This window comes from Pteropus medius, unplaced genomic scaffold (genome assembly GCF_902729225.1).
Source record: "Pteropus medius unplaced genomic scaffold, Ma_sr-lr_union100, whole genome shotgun sequence".
In the NCBI taxonomy this organism is placed as follows: domain Eukaryota; kingdom Metazoa; phylum Chordata; class Mammalia; order Chiroptera; family Pteropodidae; genus Pteropus; species Pteropus medius.
The window spans coordinates 3,905,069-3,926,210 of record NW_024352784.1 but is presented as its reverse complement, the minus strand read 5'-3'; the positions used below and the strand labels follow the sequence as shown (position 1 = coordinate 3,926,210).

Sequence of the window (21,142 nt, the reverse complement as noted above, 5' to 3'; positions counted from 1 at the left end):
CTGTTTGTAATGTAGCAGTTCCCGATTCAGAGTTTTAGACCTCCCATTGCAAGGGGCTACTTGTCTTGTACTTTGGGTAGAGAAGTGGCCTTGCTGCCAATCTTCGGGTTGGGAGTCTGGAGGCCAGAGGTCCAGTCCAGTATCTGTTACTAGCTAGCTCTGTGACTTTGAGCAAATCGCTTGGTCTCTTTTTTCTCTGTTGCAAAATGAAGGGCATGAATTAAATGATCTTTGTGGTCCTACCAAGCTCTGACATCGTTTGGTTCGTTTCAGTTAAACTGTGTACTTGGCTCTGTATTAGGCATTGGGGAACTCCATAAGTTAACAAAATAGCCTTTGCGTTCACAGAGCTCATAGCCCAGGAGGGAAGCAGTCACATAAACAACTGGGTCTAACTTGAAGCAGATCTAGAATGAGGCTGTAACCGAGTGTGTTTGGAACAGAGGACAATTATTAGTTCCAGCTGGGAGGATCTGTGAAGCTTCATATAAGAGGGAGTGTTTGAACCTTTGGGCATACCTTCACCTCTGTTCTGTTTTTCCTTTTCCCCATCCCCACATGGGTCCCCAAGCCCATTTCCTTCCTAAACTCTGCCAGTTTTTATGGTAAGTTATGTTCCTTCTTTAAACAAACAAAAACCAAAAAACTGAAAACACATACATGGTCACAGAAATCCTTCTCTCTCTTCTCCAAACTCCTGCAATAGTTGTATTAGATTCATAGGTTACCTGTAAAATTCCTTTAGCAATTATTGTCTTGCCTTTCTTTTATTATTTGAAACTATGAGTTCAATTGCTTCTCTCATTTTGTCTGCCACTAAGATTTTAAGCTCTGAGTGTTTGGGTCTCATTTTTGCTACTAGATTATGAGCTCCATAAGGGCAAACAGTATATCTTGTTCTCTCTCTTCATCCATGCCTCTTCTACATACCTTGGAGTAGAGTGTTATAAAATATGGGTTTTATTTTAAACCAAGTCTCTTGGCTTTAATATAGATACCGTATTTACTTATTCAGGATGTGCCGTTTATGTTGCTAAGTGATTAATTTATAATGTAACAGTCTTTTTGTCAATCTTGATCCTTCTTTCTTGTCTTAACCGTCTTCTCCGGCTCTGAAAAATATAGTCAACATTTTAATGTAATGGAAAGAACACTGGACTTGGAGTATGAGGAGTCAGGGTAAAGCCTTGGCAAGTTGCTTCTCTTCTTTGAGGCTTTTCTCATTTGTAAAGTAGAGGCTAATTCCAGCCCTGATTCCTCATTGAGTTATTAGATGACTGCAGAAATACTTTGGAAAGTCAAAAATTGATCTTTTTATTTCTTTGGCTTTTAGCATTTTTAATATAACAAACATTCACAAAGTACCTATTATGTGCTGAGTTCTGTGCTAGAGGAATAGAAGGAAGAATCAGATATGGCCTTTGTTCTCCAAGCACATTAATAGTGCAGTAGGTATATGTAACACAGAGGAATCAAAGAATGAACAAGTGGGTTGGGTAGGGAAAATGCTTGAACGTGGGACTTGCCAGTTTATGGAATTTAGTTGCATTAATCCTAACGAGAGATGATGGCGGCTTAAAGTAAGATGGTGGAAGTAAGGGTAGTGAGAATTGGTTTTAGAGGTAGAACTGAAAAAGATTTGCTGGATGGACTAGTTGTGAGGTATAAGAAAACGGAAAGTCAAGACCGACACCAAAATTTCGACCTATGCAATAGAAATGATAGAGGTGCCATTAACTGAACTGGGAAAAGATTTCAGGAGAGAGAAACTTCAGGGAAGGAGTGTGTAAATATGAAAATATAAATGGTATTTAGAGTCTTGAGATTAGCTATAGTGACCTTGGGAGCGCATGAAGATAGAAAAGAGAAGAGGCCCAAGACTTGAGCCTAGATCACTACAAGGTTTAGAAATTGAGAATGAGAGCTGGGAAGGGTGGGGAGGGATGAATATGTGAATGAAATCCCACAAAAACTAAGTGAATGTAGTGTCTGGGAGCCAAGTGAAGAAAGTATTAAAAAGAGGGGAGAGAGCGAACAACTGGGTCACATGCTGCTGACATGTCAAAGATGAGAGCTGAAAATTGATCACCGTTTTTAGCATAGTGGAGGTTATCAGTGACTTTTGTTAGAACAGGTGTGGTGGTATGGTGGAAATGAAAATCTAATTGGAATGGATTTAAAAGAATGAGAGGGAAGGTGAGAGAAAACAAATATAAATGCTCTTTCAAGAAGCTTTGTTGAGAAGGAGAGAAATGGATTGGGAGCTGTTAAATGGAGTAAAGAAAGGGGTTTTATTTATTTATTTGACTGGACAAGTAATAATATGTTAATAGAAATAATCCTGCAGAAAAGGAAAATTCTGATAATGTGGGAGAAAGAGAGGGCAAATGATCAGAGTAATGTCTCTCTCATTTGGTGAGGGGATGGAATCTAGTGTATCAATGGAGAGTGCTGGGCCTGGGCTGTTAACCATGGTATATTTTCTAAAAACCAATGATACAAAGTACTGTATGATGATATAAAATGCTTTGCGAGGATTTCAAGAGCTCAGAAGAGAGAGTTCATCGTAGGCCAGGCTGTTCAGTTAATAAATAGCACCTACTTCATAGGATTATTGTGAAAATTAAAGGAAGTAACATATGTAAAACACTAAGAAAAATGCCTGGCTTATAGTAAGCATTTATAAATGTTAGGTAATATTCAGGGAAGACATCCTGGAGAAAGGATGTGTGTTATTAGGTTCTCTAGACCCCAGACTTATTCATCTCTACCATAGTACATGGGTGGATGTCTTTATTTGACTCTTCATGTTTCCCTTCTCCACTAGCTTCAAGGTCTTTTAAGGCATGTATTCATCTTCATATCTCTAATGCTAGTACTGGGCCTGGTATAAAATAAACACTCGGTGAAATTTTTTGATTGAAGGAGGTAAGCAAGCAAGCATATTGGGAGCCAAGCAGGCTTACTTCTTTAGTGACTGAGGAGATTCTAAAGGCATGTTTCTGAGAGCCCTACTCAGCTCTGAATTACATCTGACAGTGTATTCTGCTATGCTGTTTTTCTTCCTCCATATTCTTTCATTCCTTACTGCCTTTGTACCCTTGCTGGACTACTTCTGCTAACCTCTAAGAAAATAATGGTTGGTAGGTAGTTAGTTCACAGCAGTCATCATCTCTCAGATCAGTATTTCCAGATTCCTAGGTTGTTCATTGGACATCTTTGTCTCTACTTGTTCAAAAATGAATACCATCTTTCAGTGCTTACTCTTGAAACTCTTTACTTTTTTTTCTTTTCCTTCATTAAGCCCTGCATACAGAGTTTCTAAATCCTGTCAGCTCTGACTTCAAACTATTTCCTATATTTTTTCCTCCTTTTCTGTTTTAGCTTGCTCTTTCTAGTTCAGACCTTCTGTTTCTCTTTTGCCAGTTCATCTTCTGTCTTCTCATGAAATATCAACCTAAAGCACAGATATGATTATGCCACTTTGTTGCTTCAGTCCTTCAGGGCTCCTGATTCCTCTTCACAGCAATTCTTTAGATTAAATGGTAGTATTTCCATTTTATAGATGAGATAATTGCTTTCCTCTAGCAGATAGCTTCAAGGTGATTAATAACTGCTCTTAACTCTTTTCAGGCTCTCTAATTACCCTTCTAAAACCCTAGATGTGGGAAGAAGAGATAGTCCAGAGTACAGGGTCTCCCTATGGACGTTGTAGGTCTAGGCCATTGAAAATCATATGTGATGAAGATGTTTCCTGAGATGAAATAATAATAAAACCACCATTTGTTAAGTGTTTATATGTGCTCTGGCAAAACATATATTGTCTCATTTAATCCTCCTAACAATGTAGGATGTAGTTACCACTAGTATTTCCACTATATAGAAGGGAAGCTGAAATTAAGTAAGCTATCCAAGGCCTCACAGGTACTGTGACTTAAAAACCTATATTCTTAACTATTATACAGTGAGCTAGGCAGCACTTTGAACACATTGCTGTCCCAGGAAAGGAAAGGTATGACTTTGTGCTATAAACTTGCTGTTGAGAATTTTCAGTCTGGTGGGCATCTGGGTTTGCTTCGGAGAACTAACATATTCTGTAGAACACTTTGACTCAATGGATTCTTCAACAAGTACCTACATTTCTTTATAGTCCCTTAGTATTCTGCATCTCTTGACAGATGGGTTTCAAATGCTAAGGAAGGCTTATGACCAGCAAAGGGAGAGAGGGGCTTTACTGGGACTGTACTGTCTGTCATACAGCTAATTTGTTCATTTGTCTGGCTTTTCACCTAATTGTTTGTTCATCTATCCATCCCGAGAATGGTATGAAAATGATAGAGCAGAAAGCTTCCAGTCTAGTCAGTAGACCTGGGTTTTGTTCAAGGCCTTATTACCCTGACTTGTCTTGTATTTCTAGGGTAGTCCCTTTCCTTCTCTGTGCCTCAGTTTTCTCTAAACAAAAATAAGTAAAGCCGTTGGATACCATGACCATAGACCTCTTCCAGTTATCACTGCACCTAGATGTGTTACGGCAGTTGTACTTTTGAAAAGGAGCACCAGTACTTTTATTTTCTGTCACAAGCCTTATCTAAGAAGATAAAATCTTATAAAATTAGCTTATATATTTGCATTGCAAATCTAGCCTCTTGTAATTAACCATTAAAGAGAGGCTGTGAGGCTTGCCGATTTAGTCTTCCTAGAAATGCCTGACCACTTTCTTGTAGCTTGGGATGTTATAGCAAGTCTGCCTTCAGCAGTCCATTTCCAGCAAATTATAACCTTGCTTTAGAGTTTTGTGATAATTTCAGGTCATTGTATTGTGAGGTTGTGAAACTGGCATGTAGTCAGTTTATTCGCACATATTTTTCAAGTACATACTGTGTGCCTGACTTTGTGCTTGGTGTTAGTAATAAAACTGTGATCAAGACAAATCTCTGCTTTTATGAGCTTTACAGTTGGGAGTGTGGTACAATTATATTAGAATGTGGTAAATACTACAGAAGCTTCCCAGTAAAGGTAGCATTTAATTGAGCTTTGAAAAGAAGAGTAGGAATTATTCAGACTAAGAGATAGGGAAGATGAGGGAGAACGCCCGAATGATGGAGAAAGGTTGTATTTCCGGCAAGGGGAACAGCATCTATAAAGACTCAGAGGCAAGAGAGTATGGCATGTTCAGGAGAACTCAAAGAAGATGAAATATGCTGATTGTAAAGTGTGAAGGCAAGAAGATGCTATCTTGAAAATTACAGCCAGTTTGGTATCACATCTAGATTGTGAAAACAGCATGATATCATGGAAAGGACACTGGACTTGGCTTCTCAAGTCCTAGGTTTAATCCCTGGTTTTCCACTAACCATCTTTGAGATCTTGAACAAATTATATAACTTCTCTGATTCTGTTTCTTTATCTGTAAAATAGTAATTGTTAACTCTTGCACCATCTTTATAAGCTGTGAAAGTGCTACATTTTGAAAGCTATCCTTGACCTTTCTGCCAAGCAAAATGATATCCTCTTTCTGTTTCAAGCACTTTGTTTTAATATAGCACTTTCATTAGTCATTCTTACACATAGCTGTTTCCCCACTAAAAGATGAGTTCTTTAAGGGCAGAGAAATGACACATAATAAGTCCCAAGTACTTATGAGATTTAATGAATACAGATGTTCTTCGATTTTGGATGGGATTACATCCCCATAAGTCCATTGTAAGTTGAAAATATCATAAGTCAAAAATGCGTTTACTACACCTAACTTACCGAACATCATAGCTTAGCCTAGCCAGTTTCTATGCAATGCGTATCACTTTCATACCCCCAGAAAGTCGAAAAATCATAGGTCAACCATTGTAAGTTGGAGACCGTCATAATTGAATTCTATATAAGGGAGATTCCTTTTGAAATTTGTTTACCCTTAAAAAAAAAAAAACCCTTGAAGAAATTTTGTATTGCAAGTTTTTGGCTTAAGAGACAATTTTGGTGTGATTTTGATAAAAAAAAAAAAGGCCATTTTTTAAAAGCTTTTTCAATGGGCTGAATGCTCTAGTGGTTGGAATGTGACATTTTGCAGATTAGCATCTCTTTTATGGGCAGGCACAGAGTAGTTGTTGAACTTTTGCATGAAAAGATTTTTCTGTTAACTGTCGAAGCCTTTTTGATATTGAGATCCTCTTGGCTGGTTCCTAGAAGTAGAGTTCTTCCCCATTTTATCTTTAAATTGAAACATTTTCTGAGATGAAATGATATATACAGAACTATAAAATAACAGAAATCTAATATACAGTCTGATTCCATTTGGCAGACAGTATAAAGAAACAGACAGCTGTAAAAGCTGGGTGTCCTGCATATCATTCTGATAGAATTAAGAGAAAATACTCACCGAAACTGAACTTTCTTTAATCTGTTTGGTAAGGAGTTAATGTGATATTAAGCTGTTGAATTCCAATTAAATTTTCTTTTTATTAACTCATTAATTCATTAGACTAGTCAACAAATGTTTCCTGAGCACCCTGATTTATATTAGGTCTTTTTCTAGAAATTCAGTAGTAAATAAAAGACATGGTCCCTTCACCTCAGGGTGCTTAAAATGTAGCAGGAAGAAAAGAATTGGGCAAGCAAAAAATAACTGCAAATATTTATAACAGAAGTTCTGAGAGCTCTGGTATCCTAAAATGGCCTGTAGCAATGTCCAATCTGGCCCCTGAGCTCCTTCATAAGAGCTGAGTGGACATAATTCAGAAATTGGGACAGAATAATCATATCCCTGCCATGTTTTCCCTTAGATTCTATGCGCCAGCCTTTCAGAACTACTCGATATTCTCAGAATGCGCCTTGCTCTCTCGTGGCGCAGTTTCACAAATGGCCTTTTCTTCCCCTTCTTCCTTTGTAGAATTCCTGTCATTTGTCAAAACAGATCAGATGACACATTCTTTTGAAATTTTCTTTCTCTCCCCCTCCCAATTAAATAGGTTTAGGTTCTGCTACATATAACAAAAATCTAAAATAACAGTGGTTTAAAAATATAGGGTTTTATTTTCTCATGTTAAAAAAAAAAAAAAATACAGAGGTACAGCCCCGGGCTGAAATGGTTGCTCCATAAAATCAAGGACCCAGGCTCCTTCTGCCATCCTTGGTTTGAGACTTCCATTCTCAAGGTTACTTCACAGAAAAGAAGACTGATGAGCTCCAATCAATTCTCTCCTAATTTTAGATAGCAGGAAAGAAGAAGGAGGAAAGGAAGGGCACCAGCCCCAGCTAATACTGTTCTCTTTAGGCAGTACACCTTATTTCATTATGTCTCATTGAGCAGAACTAATCACATAACCACACCTAACTACAAGAGGGGTTGGGAAATAGAATCTTTTAACTGAGTATATTGCCACCTAGTGGCAGTCATAATATTCTTCCCCTCTGCCTACCCCACCCAAACCCACCCCAGCCTTTAGTTGTCCTTTAAGTTCCAGCAGTCAGTATAATAACAGTGCTATATTGCTGTTAATTGTTAGGATCCATGTCTGTCTCCCTCATATAAATACCCCAGGGACAGAAATTGTGTCCTGTTTTCTCTGAATCTGTGACATTTTGCACAGAGCCTGACACAGGAGGTGTCAGTTCATGTGTAAAAATGAGAGTGTCAAACTGAATAGCTTATAAAAAAATTTATTTCTTGAATCACAAAGTTGTATTTTCAACTGTTTTATTGACTTACAATTTATACGTGATAAAATTTGCCCCTTATAAGTGTACAATCCAATTCTTTATAGTAAATTTACAGAGTTGTGAAGCTGTCACCAAAATTCAGTTTTAAACCATTTTTATTACTCCAAAGAGATCTCTTGCTCCTGTCTGCTGTCAGTCCCTATTCCTACTCCAAGTCCTAAGTGACCAAATATCTACTGTTTGCTTCTGTAGATTTGCTTTTTCTGAACATTTCATGTAAATGGAATCATACAATATGTGGTCTTTTGCTTTGGCTTCTTTCACTTAACATTTTCAAGGTTAATTCATGTTGTGACATGTATCAGTGGTTTGTTCTTTTTGTATTGCCGATATTGTTGATATTTTTATTAAATCTTAAATGTTATTTTCTTAGTGTTGTTTTGGGGACTAAATATATATTTTAATTTATTACAAATTATGTATTTATTACAATCAATCTTACATACAAACTACTTAAGTTACAAAAGAATTTTCAGTAAGCTTAAGAATCTTTGTTCCAGTGTAGCTCAATTCTTTCTCTTCTTTACTTTAGGCTCTTGTTTTTATGTAAATCAAATCTTTATCCATTATATGCCCAACAATACAGTTTTAGTTATTACTTTATAGCTGTCTTTTGTTTATTAAAAGGAAAAATAAAACAGAATCTGTACTGTCTTTTATATGTTTACCTCCATAATCACCTTTACTGGTATTCTTTACTTTTTCATTTGCATTTGAATTACTCTCTAGTACTAGTTCCTTTCAGCCATATGGTTTTAGTATTTTTTGAAAGGGAGATTGCTAGCAATGAATTATCTCAATCATTATTTATATGGGACTGTCTTTATTTTTGCCTTTATTTTTTAATTGATTAATTATTTTTAGACAAGGCAACCCTTGGTTGACCTCACAAATTGCAAGGATCTTATCAGCTAACAATCTCTTATTTTTTATTTTTTTACGCCTATAGCACCTGGTCTTCCTAGGCGGTCTTCCATCCAAGTATTAACCAGGCCCAACTCTGCTTAGCTTCCAAGATCAGATGGGATTGGGCGTGCCTTTATTTTTAAATGATAGATTTGCTGGGGTTAGAAATTTTGCTTGACATGTTTTTTTCTTCAGTATGGTTTATATTATCATTCCACTGCCTCTGGCCTCCATTATTTCTGATGAGAAGTGAGCTATTAATCTCAATCTTATTGTTATCCCTTTCATCTGATAAGTTTTCTCATCACTTATGAAAACTTCTCTGGCTTTCAACAGTTTTTACTATGATGTATATAGGTATGGATCTTTTTGTGTTTAGCCAACTTGGAGTTCATTATATATCTTGGATATGTAGTTTAATGTTTGTTTTTAAAGTCAAATATGTCTTCAGATATTTTTTTTCTTCCCATTTATTTTCTTTCCTCTTTCAGGAACTCCTATTAATTGTATGTTGGTTTGTTCGCAGGTCTCTAACTCTGTTTATTTTTCTTCATTTTTTCTTTGTTTTTTTTAGATTGTATTGTCTGTATTGATCTGTCTTCAAGTCTTATGATTCTTCTGCCAGTTCAAATTTGTTGTCGAGTCTCTCTTGGATGTTTTATTTCAGAATACAATTTTCATTGGGTTCTTTATTTTTATAATCTTTATTGATATTCTTTATTTGATGAGTGATTGCCATCATACTTTCATTTAATTCTTTAAATATGGTTTCCTTTAGTTATTTTTAATATTATTTATAATAGCTGTTTTGAAATATTTATCTACTAATTCTAACATCTGGGCATCCTTAGCACAATAGCTAGAGTCTCCTTTTTTTACCCCTGCTAAAAGGCTCACACTTCACTCTCTCTTTGCGTATACCATGATCTTTTTGATTGAAAACTTCATATTTTAAATAATATATTGTAGCAACAATTGGTTCAGATTCTTCCCCTTCTGGTGGGGGTGGGGTGTCGCTGCCTTTTTTTTGGTTTATTTAGTGACTGACTTAGACTATTCTATAGTATCTGTCTCCTTTGCAGTGTGTGACTGCTGTCATCGCTGGTCTTTTTTAACCATGCATATCTATTATTTATTTAACATGCAGTTTATTCTGGTCATATATATTTTTTAATTATTGTTTTAATTTTTAAACTTGACTTCCTAAAGGTCACTTTTATGTCAATTTAGTGGTCAGCCAGTGATTGACTTCCACCCTTTGCTGATGGCTGTTTGTCCTTTGGGGAATGCAAAGTTCAGGCAATTTACCATTCTGCTCCTGCTTTTACTTTCAGTATGTTCAAGGCCTTATGTTCATATAGGGTTAGTAGATAGCTAGGGCTCTCTCCAGTTTCTCCTTAGCAAGTGTAACCACCAGGTCTCATCAAGAACCACCATGGCTGTTTTGTTCCCCAAAACTCCCTTTAAATTTCTATCTGCAGGTCTGTTGCCTACCCTAACTAGTATTATGACCTTAGGCTAGCTGTACTAGTAGCCTTCCTGGTTTATTTACTGTTGTACCCCAGATTGTCCCTGTATTATTTTTGACAATGACTCTGGGCAATATCCAGTGCAGACTTCTATGCTCAACTTAAAATGAAATCAGCCCACTCTGACAGCACTCATTCTCTTGGCCTAGCCTGTGCTAATGGAATTACCCCCAGGGAGCTGGGGGTTGGTGGAAAGGGGCCAGCCCCGGGCTAAAATTCCACAGATTTTCACTGTTCTTAATATGGTTCAGTAATTTTTCTTAAATAAACATTTCTCAATTTGATGTATGCCTTCGGTTAATTTTCAGAGGCCTGAAATGTGTGTGTGTGTATGTGTGTTTACAATTTATTTTTCCTTTTTGGAGAGGGGGTTTGCTAAACAGTTTAGGTATTTCAGAAGGTCTACCTTCTTGTATTTTTGGCTTCTTTGTCTTTATTTAACTTATAAGATTCTCCAGCTAGACCATAACCTCCTTTGGGGAGACACTTTCTTTTCCCTACAATATCTATCCCAATATATATTAAACCTTTGAGCTTTAATTTCTTTATTTGTCAAATGACATTAATAACCTTTGCATTGCTTACCTCAAAGGATCAAGTGACATAGTGATTAAAATCTTATTGTAAACTGTAAGTACTTTGTAAGTGGTAAAATTCTTTGAAAACTTTAAAGTAGTTTGTAAACTACAACACTAATTTTAAACACTGCAACCTGTTGTGCATATGATATTTCCAAATATTCATCCTTAATCCCTTGGCTTTTTTTTTTTCCCTTGTCATTTTACACTCCTAGATTTTGCTGTTGATTTGAAAGAGTACGTGTGTTTTTGAAGGCAGCATCAGGCCACTTGAGAACAGTCTGAAAATGAAAGCCAGCAAGCTCCATCAGGAAGGAAGTCTTTAGGACCTCTGTTTTCTTTCTCATATGTCATGCCGTTGCCTGCCTTACCACTGCTTGTTCTCCCCAAGATGAGCTATCAGTGGAGGCTTCTCTGGATATTTCAAGCCACCATTATCATTCATCTGGATTATTTCAGTAGCATCCTAGCTCGCCTCCCTGCTATCTGATCTCAGCTCAGCAGTCAAAGTAGGCTTTATGAAGTCAAATCATGTCACTCTTCTCAAAACACTCCAGTGGCTTCCTATCTCATTTAAAATAAAGAACAAAGCCCTTATACTGTCCTACAAGGCCCTGCATGAATTGGCCCTCATTACTACTCTGTTCTCATTGACTGCTCTTTTCTTTCATTCGCAGCTAAACTGGCCTTTGTTCTATATCTCTAATATGTTTTCACTTAGGGCGTTTGCATTTGCTTTTTTCTCTACTTGGACAGTTTCCTTTCAGAGACCTGCATGGCTTGCTCTTTCAATTTATTCAGATCTTTGCTTAGATGTCACTCAATGACACTTTCACTAACCATCTTATTTAATATTGTACCCCTATCCTTTGTATTCTTTCCACCCTTAGTGGATTTCTCTTTAGCATTTATTGCCATTTGATATATAATGTATTTTACTTCTTAAAAATATTTTGTCTCTTCCTCCCTGCCCCCCCTCCAACTAGAATGTAAGCAGGAATTTTTGTTGTTCTTGTTCACTGCTGTATCTTAATTCTCTATCAAGCTTATGTGAGACAAATGTCATTTGAAAAAGAAAGTTTCAGGAAGTGTTTTCAAACTGTTTTGGTATCAAAATCTCCTTGGGAACATAAATACACAGATCTCTGAGCCTCATTCTAGATAGAGTATAGAGGATCTTGGATGCCATGTGAAGGAGTTTAGATTTTATTCCCTAGGCTTTTGAGGAGAGTAATGCTGTTATCCAATCTATGTTTTAACAAAAACTATCAAGAATGATTTACAGCGGGTTAAAATAGGAGGTAAGAGACCTCTTGGGACTGTTGTACTATAGTTCAGACAAAAGATGATGAAACTTGAACTAGCGAGCAGGAGCAATGAGAAAGGTAATGTCAGAACTTAGTGATTGATTGGGTATGAAAGAGTGGGATAAATTTACGATGACTTCCAGGTTTTTGACTTAGGTGCTAGGTGGATGGGTTGTCTAAATCTGAGACAGGGAATACAGGATGGAAGAATGGGCTTAGGGGAAAATGTTGAGTTTACTTTGGGACATGGTGAATTTGAATTGCTTATGGAGTTATCAGGAAGAAATGTTCAAAAAGTAGGTGTGTGTGGATGTGTAAGTGAGTATTATAATTATTTTGAGAAAGATGTAGATTTGGAAGTTACTAGGTTTCATTTATCATGAAGTGATTTAGACAACCACTAATCTACTTTCTGTCTCTTCAGATTTGCCTATTCTGGACATTTCACACAAATGCAATTACACAATATGTAGCCTTTCGTGACTGGCTTCTCTCAATATAATGTTTTCAAAGTTCATCAGTGTTGTTGCACGTATCAATACTTCATTCCTTTTTATTGCCAACTTTTCATTGTATGGACCTGATGCAGGACAGGGCAGATTTCCCCAAATGTGGGGAGACCAAGCCCTGCACTGAGAGAAGAAGAGTGTCCTTTGGCGGAGAGTGTGGAAAGAATTCAACACATAGCCAAAGTTAGAGTCAAAAGGAAAATTTATTAGAAAAGGGGTAACACTCCACAGACAGTGTGGTTTCCTCTCAGAGGCAGAGAGAGGGACACTGAGAGGGACAGACAATAGAGACATAACAGTGAAAGAGACATAGTAAAGGCACTGAGAGGGACCCTGAGTGTTCAGGGAATTCAATTTATATATCATTCTTTAGTTCTCATTTCCTTTGATATGGACGTACAGTGAGGAAGGGGAAGAATGTGTAGCCTGAAAAGGTTAGAATATATAGAGGGAAAGAAAGGCCTGCTGGCAGTTCCCAGCCTTTAATCTGTAGGGTCCCCCTTGGTTTTAGCCCTAGAAAATGACTCTTGGTTCCTATTTCCCCTTCACAGGTGTGGGGAATGGGTTGTTAGTAATCCCAGTAGAAATCTTCCTTTGTTCTGAAGGTGTCCTCCTGGCCTGGCTGCAGGGCTGATCAGCATATTGCAGTCTCTGAATGTAGCTTGATTAACATTTTAATTCTCTTGCTTCCTCCCTATGTTAGATCTACTATATTTCATTTATCCCTTCTCTCAGTACAGTTCAGTTCAACATTTGGGTTGTTTCTACCTTTCAGCTATGAATAAGTAATGCTGCTATGAACATTTGTGTGGACATACATTTTAATTTTTCTTTGGTATATACACCTAGGTGTGGCATTGCTAGATCATTTGGTAACTAGTTTAACTATTTGAGGAAGTCAGACTTTACGCAAAATGCCTGTTGGTAAGTCTGCATCCTTACCAACACTTTTGTTTATTTTTTAATAATAGCCATCCTAGTATATATGAAGTGGTATCTCATTGTTACTTTGATTTGCATCTTTTCATGTGCTCATTGGCCATTTATATAACTTTGAATAAATCTGTGTTCACATTCTTTGCTCGTTTTTAAATTGGATTATTGGCATTTTTTATTATTGAGCTAAGAGATCTTTATATGTTTTAAATACAAATCTCTTATCATATATATGATAGCAAAAGTTTTCTCTCATTCTGTGGGCTGTCTTTTCACTTTCCTTTTTTCTTTCTTTCTTTCTTTCTTTTTTTTTTTTTGACACTCTTAACATGTTTTATAATATTGGCTGGAATGTTCTAAATTCATGAAAGCTTTTGGGAAAATCTTCATTTCCCAACCCCTTAAGTCTTTTCATTTTCTTAATAGTGTCCTTTAAAGCATAAAAGATTTTAGTTTTGATGAATCCAGTTTCTTTTTTTCCCTTTGGTTATTTGTACTATTGGTATCGTATTAAGAAACCATTGCCAAATCCAAGGTCACAAAGGTTTATGCCTTTTCTTCTGAGAGTTTTATATTTTTAAATATTTCATTTAGATTTTTGATCCATTTGGGACCCCGTCCCTTACTCGCTTTGTGACCTTGGACTGTTCATTTGCCTTTTTCAGCTTTACTTTTTTCATCTGTAAAATGAAAATTGATATATGTGTACATAAAACCACAACAGAAAACAGATCAGTGATTGCCCCAAGCTGGGAGTCAGAGAGGAAGGGACGGGGTGGGGGTTGGGGGGGAGGGTGAGGCGTGGTAATAACTACAAAGACGAGAGATTTTTGGAGTCAATGAATCTGTCTTTAAAAAACAAAAGAAAATACCTTACAACAACTCTACAAAGTGTGTGTTATTCTTTTCCATTTTGAGGCTAAAGGAAACTGAGGCTCTGAAAAGTTAATGAACTCACCTCTGGTTTCACATTTGGTATTTGACAGTTCCAGGAGTTGAACCTAAATCTGCTCAATCATAGAGCTTGTGATCTTCTTATTCATTTTTAGCCAGCCCTTGGCACTATTAACAGTGCATGGATTCTTTGTAAAAGGCTGACCTTCCCTTGAAAGACAGGAACGTAGTCTGCCTGCAAACATATTCTTCCAAATTTTGAATCCCTGGCAGATCTCATGTCTGTCAGTCATTAGTTGGGATTGGAATCAGTTCTGGAGTGCTGCCCAGGCATGATATCCCTCTGAGGCTGTGGCCCTCATTTTGGAGCAGCAGGAGACCAGTTTCAAAGCTGATGAGTTTCTTTGGTTATGAAAAGCATTTTCATACTTTATCCAACCAGCAAAATAGAGTGCCTTCTCAGTAGGAGAATGCTCAGATGTTTACAGGGCCAGTGCTGCTGCTTAGCACTTTAACAGTCTTCCTTACTGAGGCTTATTTAGAAGAGAACTGGTTGGATAGAAGAGAGATCTAAGGTAGGGAAAGTGTACAGGTGGTCTCCTGTGTCGCTGTTGTCATATCATCACCATCATCATTTATATCTGCATGACACTTTACGGTTTGCCATGTATTTTAACATCTGTGATCTCTCTTAATTCTCTCAGTACTCTATCAGGAGAGTGCTTATACTTAGAGTGTGTTACTTGGCTGTATTCTTGGATAACTGGCTGCAAAAATATTTTTCCCTTAAGTTATGATGAAATATATGTTCTGTAACTTTCATCCTCAAATTGTTCTAGTGTCAGTTTATCAGTTATTGGTAGTTACCTGGGGTGGTTTGCAGAGCTACATAATCGAGTATATTTCAGGAATTCCTATCCTCTGAAATTGACCAGTATGGCATTTTCTTTTTTGCCTGTTTGACTCCCTCAGCTTCCTCTCCTTGGAAACCAATCTTTTCTCCACCTCTCATTCCAGAACCCTGGACAGACTAATTAATCGCAGAGCAATTGTCATAAAGCCAGCTGTTGATTGTTTGTCTTCAACATTTGACTTCTTTCCTATCCTGAGGTGCTATGGGAAAAGTTAATGACCTAAAAAATTGCCCATCTATCATGTGAGCCTACTTAGGAGAGAATTATTTGATTTTTATGAAGTGTAAATAATATATTTAGAGACACGTTTTCAAACATGTGTTAGCCTATTTGTCAGAGATGGTTCTCTAAACAAGGTGGGACAAATTGGCTGGTTAATAGAGCTTAATGACAGATTTTCCGTTAATCAGAACGGAGAATGTGCTTCATTAAGATAATTAACAGAGCACTTGTGCAGGTGATACTTATTGCACACAAATTTCCAAGTTATTTCTTTCCCTCGAATAAAATTTGAAAGAGATCTTGGCTCTTTCTTTTTTTGCATTAAAATGATCAATGACAATAAATTTCCACTTTTTTTCAAAGCTGTTAGGAACTGATATCTTGTCCTCTGCGGGTACAAAGAGTGGAGGAGGCACTTGCTATTCTTCCATCAGTCTCTGTGCTCATCATCATCAGGCACCCGGGCTCCCTGGTGAACAATAGAAGTGTATCCTTTCTGAGTTCCTGGACTGGCATTTTTCGAAATTAATTTAGGAGAGCCTAAATTAATTCTTGAAGAGCCTAAACTAATTGATTTTACATCAGGTCATTGAAGTCCCGAGAGGGGAAGTGACTTGGCCAGCGCCATACAGTGTACTAGTGACAGAGTGATCTGTGGGGTAGTGGAACTAGTACTGAACTGAGAGACAAAGGCCTGGATTGACATTAGGCAAGTTGTATCACCTCTGTGCTTCCCAGTATCCATCTGCATAATGGGAAAAATGTCTAGCTTAGGGCCAAGTACAAACAAATGGCTTTTTGTTTAGTCTTCTTTCTGTTATACTGTTTTTTCTCTATGAATGTAAACTGAAGATTATAGAGGAGAAGCTGATGTCAGGGAGAATGAGCAATCAGTAATCAATGCTGTTTTTTTGTTTGTTTCTCTGTAGGATCCTTAGTCTTCCACAATGAACCCTGTTTATAGCCCCGTGCAGCCTGGGGCTCCTTATGGCAACCCTAAGAACATGGCCTACACAGGTGAGTTGTGTGAGAATGGTTGTCATTTTAAAAAATGGTGGTTAAGGGCATTATCAAATAACATGCCTACTGACTTTTGATATACCATGCCTCCAAAAACTTTGATAAAACTTGGGAACTTGTAGAAGGGAGACAACTCAGGGATCCAGTGAAGCTGGAAATGACAATTAATTATTAAGACTAAGAATTGTTGCATTGTCAACTCGGAGAAAGGAAGGGAGGTAACATATTTATTGAGTACCTACCATGGGCCTGGGCCTATCCTGGGCTCTTTAATCTTAAAGCAGTTCTACACAGTGTAGCTTATCACCATGTCACAGGGGAGAAAACCATAGTCATTGTAAGAAGTCACACACAAAAAAAAGAGTTTTGAACACAGGTTTGCTAATTCTGAAAGCTGAATTTTTTTTTCCCTGAACTACATACTGAACTGTTTCCTACCTCTCGGCCTTTGTGTATATTGTCTGTCTGTCTAAAATGCCATTGTCCCCTGACAACTTAACCTTATTCTTTAAGAATTCAACTCTGATCTCAGATAGAACTTTTCTAAGAAGCATCCTCTCCCTTACTTGGCCTTAGGCAAGTTTTTTAACCTTCAGAGCCTCAGTGTTCTCATCGTAAAATGAGGGCAGTAGTATTGCTCTATTTCATAGGGCTACTATAAAGATTAAAATGAGCTAGTATAAGGCCCTCAGCATATAATATCTGGCACAAAGTAGTGCTTAATAATGGTTGTTATTATTTACAAATAAATAAAGGTGGGCAGGGTGTATGGTAATGGAAGTGAATGAGAAAATCAATGTATGTAAGTTGATTGCATAATACTTAGCATATCACAAGCCTTCAAAAATACGATGACTTTAAGTCCAAGGTGAAGGTAACAGTATGAATGAACCAACACATAGAGGTAAGAAGATATGGTCAGGGTATAGTCGATACTTGAGATTAGCTGGAGTCAAGAGTATAAAAAGAAAAGTGGGGAATGAGCTCAAAAAGTAGATTAATGATAGTCTTGGTGGCAAGAGTCTTAAAGAACTTTTTGTCTGGTTGTTCCAAACTTGTTCTGTAAGAACACTTAGGGGGTGCTTCAGAAATTCCTCAAACATTTGATTTGATTAAAAAAATATTTAGAACTGTTTTTATAAAACACTCATACATATAAGGTGATCACTGTGTTTGTTAACTTAGGCTTCGAAGAATGCATGTTAATTTAAAAAACAAAACAAAACTGCTAACATTCGCTGCTACTTGTTTGTAAATCAAGATTCTCAGTGCTCCTAAGTAACATTCAGAAATAAATTGGAGGTTAAGCCTGATGCGACTATAGTTGTCATCACTAACTTTCAGTTTCTTATGTTTGTGTTTATCACAACAGCTTTATTATCCCAATTTATCCTAAATAGTGGGTATTTTCTGTTTGAACTTCTATTATATGGTTATTCTAATAAAATTAATTCCAGTAACCAGAACCCATTGGTCAGAACTTCATACCTCACTAGTTCAGTGAGCTTGTTGCAATTTCCCTTCCCCAGTTTAGTGTTCCAGCAACCTAAAAGTTCCTTTGCTGGAGAGGACTGAGCTGCTTTGGCAAACAGAGCCTAGGGGAATCTTTGGATTTCCTTTGATCCTGGCTGCCTTCATTCTTATTGAGTTGTTAAGAAAGAAGAAAACAGTTGCATTTATCTATTGATCTGCACAAAGAAGGTTAGGCTGTGTGATATATTGGAAAGGGAACAGACCTTGTCTCTGCATGGCACATAGTAGAACTCGGTAAATGTTTCTTGATTGAATGAGCAACAGCCAGGTTCAAATCCCAGCTGTCAGATAATATAGCTAGGTGACTTTGGATGAATTGCTTAACCTCCGCAAATTTAATTTTTCTTTTACAAACTCAGATATCTGTTTCCTAGGGTAGTGGCGAGAATTAAATGAGATAATTAGTACTCCTCTGAGGGGAGAGAGGGAGGATTGTCTCCGTTTGTACTAATCACCAAGGAATATTATCTACCTGGAACTATATCTTAAGTTAATTTCTCTTAAAAATCCTAGATTCTTGGGTTACACAGGTAGTATAAACTCCATACAAGTAGAATAAATTTGGTTTTAACACAGGTCAAGGTTTCAAATTCTTAGAGGATCTTTCTTTTTTAACATAAGCTTCCTGTCGTCTCTCTGTTCTTTTGATGCAGTTTATTTTATTTTTTTTAAACTGACAGTATGATTCCTCCAAGGTCCCAGCTTTATGCAGGGGAATTTGAGTTACATACAGCTCATGGCCTCTCTAAGGCCCAAAGCCTCCTTTCCCACCCCCAGGGGCTTTAAAAAGCAAGCCCTTTGATTGCCCATACTGGGGAAAAAAACCCTTCCCAGAGCAGTTCAACATCAGCTCACTGTGAGAGTTCCTGACTTTTAGTTTTCTCTCCATTTTTGACTCCTAGAGGTTTCTCTTTCTTTCTTAAAATCTCAGCTCTGCCTATGTTTTTTATATAACACAAAGCATTTGTTATACTTTATCCCCCTTTTCTAGACGTTATGCAGTAGGAGATCTTCAGGTTATCTTTTCCTCTGCATTGCTCGAAATAGAAGATACAAGTGAAAAAATTTGTAGACAAATGCCAAATACAATGCATTAGAGTAAACATTTGTTGTTGTTATTAACAATAATGGTTATGTTAAAGTATCAATTACCATTTGGCAAGCACATGCTAGGTACTTTATATATATATTAATTATAATCATTAATCACAAACCCTATAGTATCCTTCCTTTACAGTTAAACTGGTAGTGTAATTCAGGTTGTATGACTTGGTCAGCATATAGTATAGCTTTTAAAGGATGAGAACAGATTTGAACTTGGGTCTTAGGATTTTGAAGTATATATGCTTTCTGTTATAGAAGCTGATCTTTCTTAAAGTATGTGCTCCTTTCACAGCTCCTAGTGATAAGCTAGGGAAGAGGGTTGTCTTTTAAGTTTCTGGGACTAGAGAGCCTCACCTTTGAAGAGCCAGCAGCCTCTCTGTGGACTCCCCCGCTTAATCCGCACAGATCTGTAAGAACAGGCAAGACATTAACATGGAGGGAAATAATTATAGTACACTGAAATAAATGCTGTCTCAGAGGGATGTACCACTGTATTCCAAGAGCCTAACCTAATAAATAGATGTACAAATTGTTTTGGAAACATGGTGGGTTTAGGGGAGAGGCCACAACTCTGTCAGAGGTTGGTGTCAGGAAAGGCTTCTGAGAAGCCAAGCATGGAACTAGGTCTTGAAGCATGAGGTGGAGTTCCACATCTGTTCTGCTACTAATGACTGTAAGATACTGGACAAATCCTGCGCGCGCGCGCGCGCTCGCTCTCTCTCTCTCTCTCTCTCTCTCTCTCTCTCTCTCATTTATTTGAACCAAACTAAACATATGCCAGGCAAGATGTCCTCTTCTGGGCATTAATCTATAAATTTGTGTTAGATATCTTTCGATATAAAACAATGGACTAACTCATTCCTTTAATCTTCTTGAATACAGTCTTCTTTTGCTTCTTCTTGAATACAATTTTCTGTGTCCATTCTTGGAATCCCTGGTATTAATGAAGGGTTCAGAAACAGGAAAGATGAAATGAGCTCAGTACCCTTGCTCAGAACCCTTTCCTACTACCATTTCAGTACTTCTTGTCAGCGCAGGGCTTTTTGCCCCAGAGCTCCTGACATTCTTGGGTAGAATCAATAGGAAACCATGAGAGCCTTTTCACAAAGCTTTGAAAGGCCAGGTATAGCACAGCCACCACCAATGAGTGCGTTCCCTTTTCTTGGTAAATATGCTCAGGGAATTTAATTTAGTTTCCTATCAGTTACTTATGATTTATAGTCAATAGAGATATAATTTAGTGGCCCTGAATACAGCTGAATATTAGTGATGTTTTGACAAAAGATTTGAAAACCTTTTGGCTATGCTGCAGATTTCTCATTTGAATGATTTCTGTTGCTTAATGTAGTGGGGAGAGCCCCCCTGCCCATTGAAGTCAGAATACCTGAGTTTGACTCCTCACTCTGCCTATAACTAGAAACTTGAATAAGTCACTTTACTTCCAGGAGCCTCAGTTTTCTCCTCTATAAAGTAGGAAAAATAACACCTACCCAAATCTATCACTTATATATGAGACTTTAAGGAGGTAATTGATCTCTAAGAGCCTTTTAAATGACATAAAGCTAGTCAGGAGTGGGTCTGTGATTGGACTGACTATTCTTATCCTGGAAGGTTAATTTTGGGGGCAAGCTGAGGCTCCAGGGGAGACCAAGAGGTTGGTGAGATTAGCAACTTTACTAAGGCCAAAAAGTTCTTTTTTTGTTTATTTTGAAGACAACTCCCTGGCATTTGGGGGCAGAATTAGCCTGCTTCCTGGAGTTCTACTTCCCAAGTAAACATAGAGTTTGAGGGCAGAAATTGAAGTCCAGAGCTTGGAAAAAAAGGATGCCTGGGTAGAGAGGACACCCTCTTATGCTCATACACTAAAAAGTTTGTTTCTCCTGTGGATGGGTTAACAATAACAGCTATCTGTTACTAACAATAATGGTTGTTATTTGTTGAGCCTGCATTATAGGCTATGCACAGTGTTTTGGAAAC

At 37.4% G+C, this 21,142-nt stretch overlaps 1 protein-coding gene across 9 annotated transcripts in view; it reads left to right on the top strand.

The window, feature by feature from the left end:
* FAM168A (family with sequence similarity 168 member A) overlaps window positions 1–21,142 on the top strand; it is a 156,559-nt gene that overhangs the window by 86,877 nt on the left and 48,540 nt on the right. For all 9 annotated transcript variants that reach the window (XM_039848004.1, XM_039848010.1, XM_039848005.1 and 6 more), the window contains one exon: window positions 16,438–16,525. In XM_039848004.1, the coding sequence (XP_039703938.1) occupies window positions 16,456–16,525 (70 nt within the window). In that variant the 5' untranslated portion in view covers window positions 16,438–16,455. The remainder of the gene's footprint in view (window positions 1–16,437; window positions 16,526–21,142) is intronic.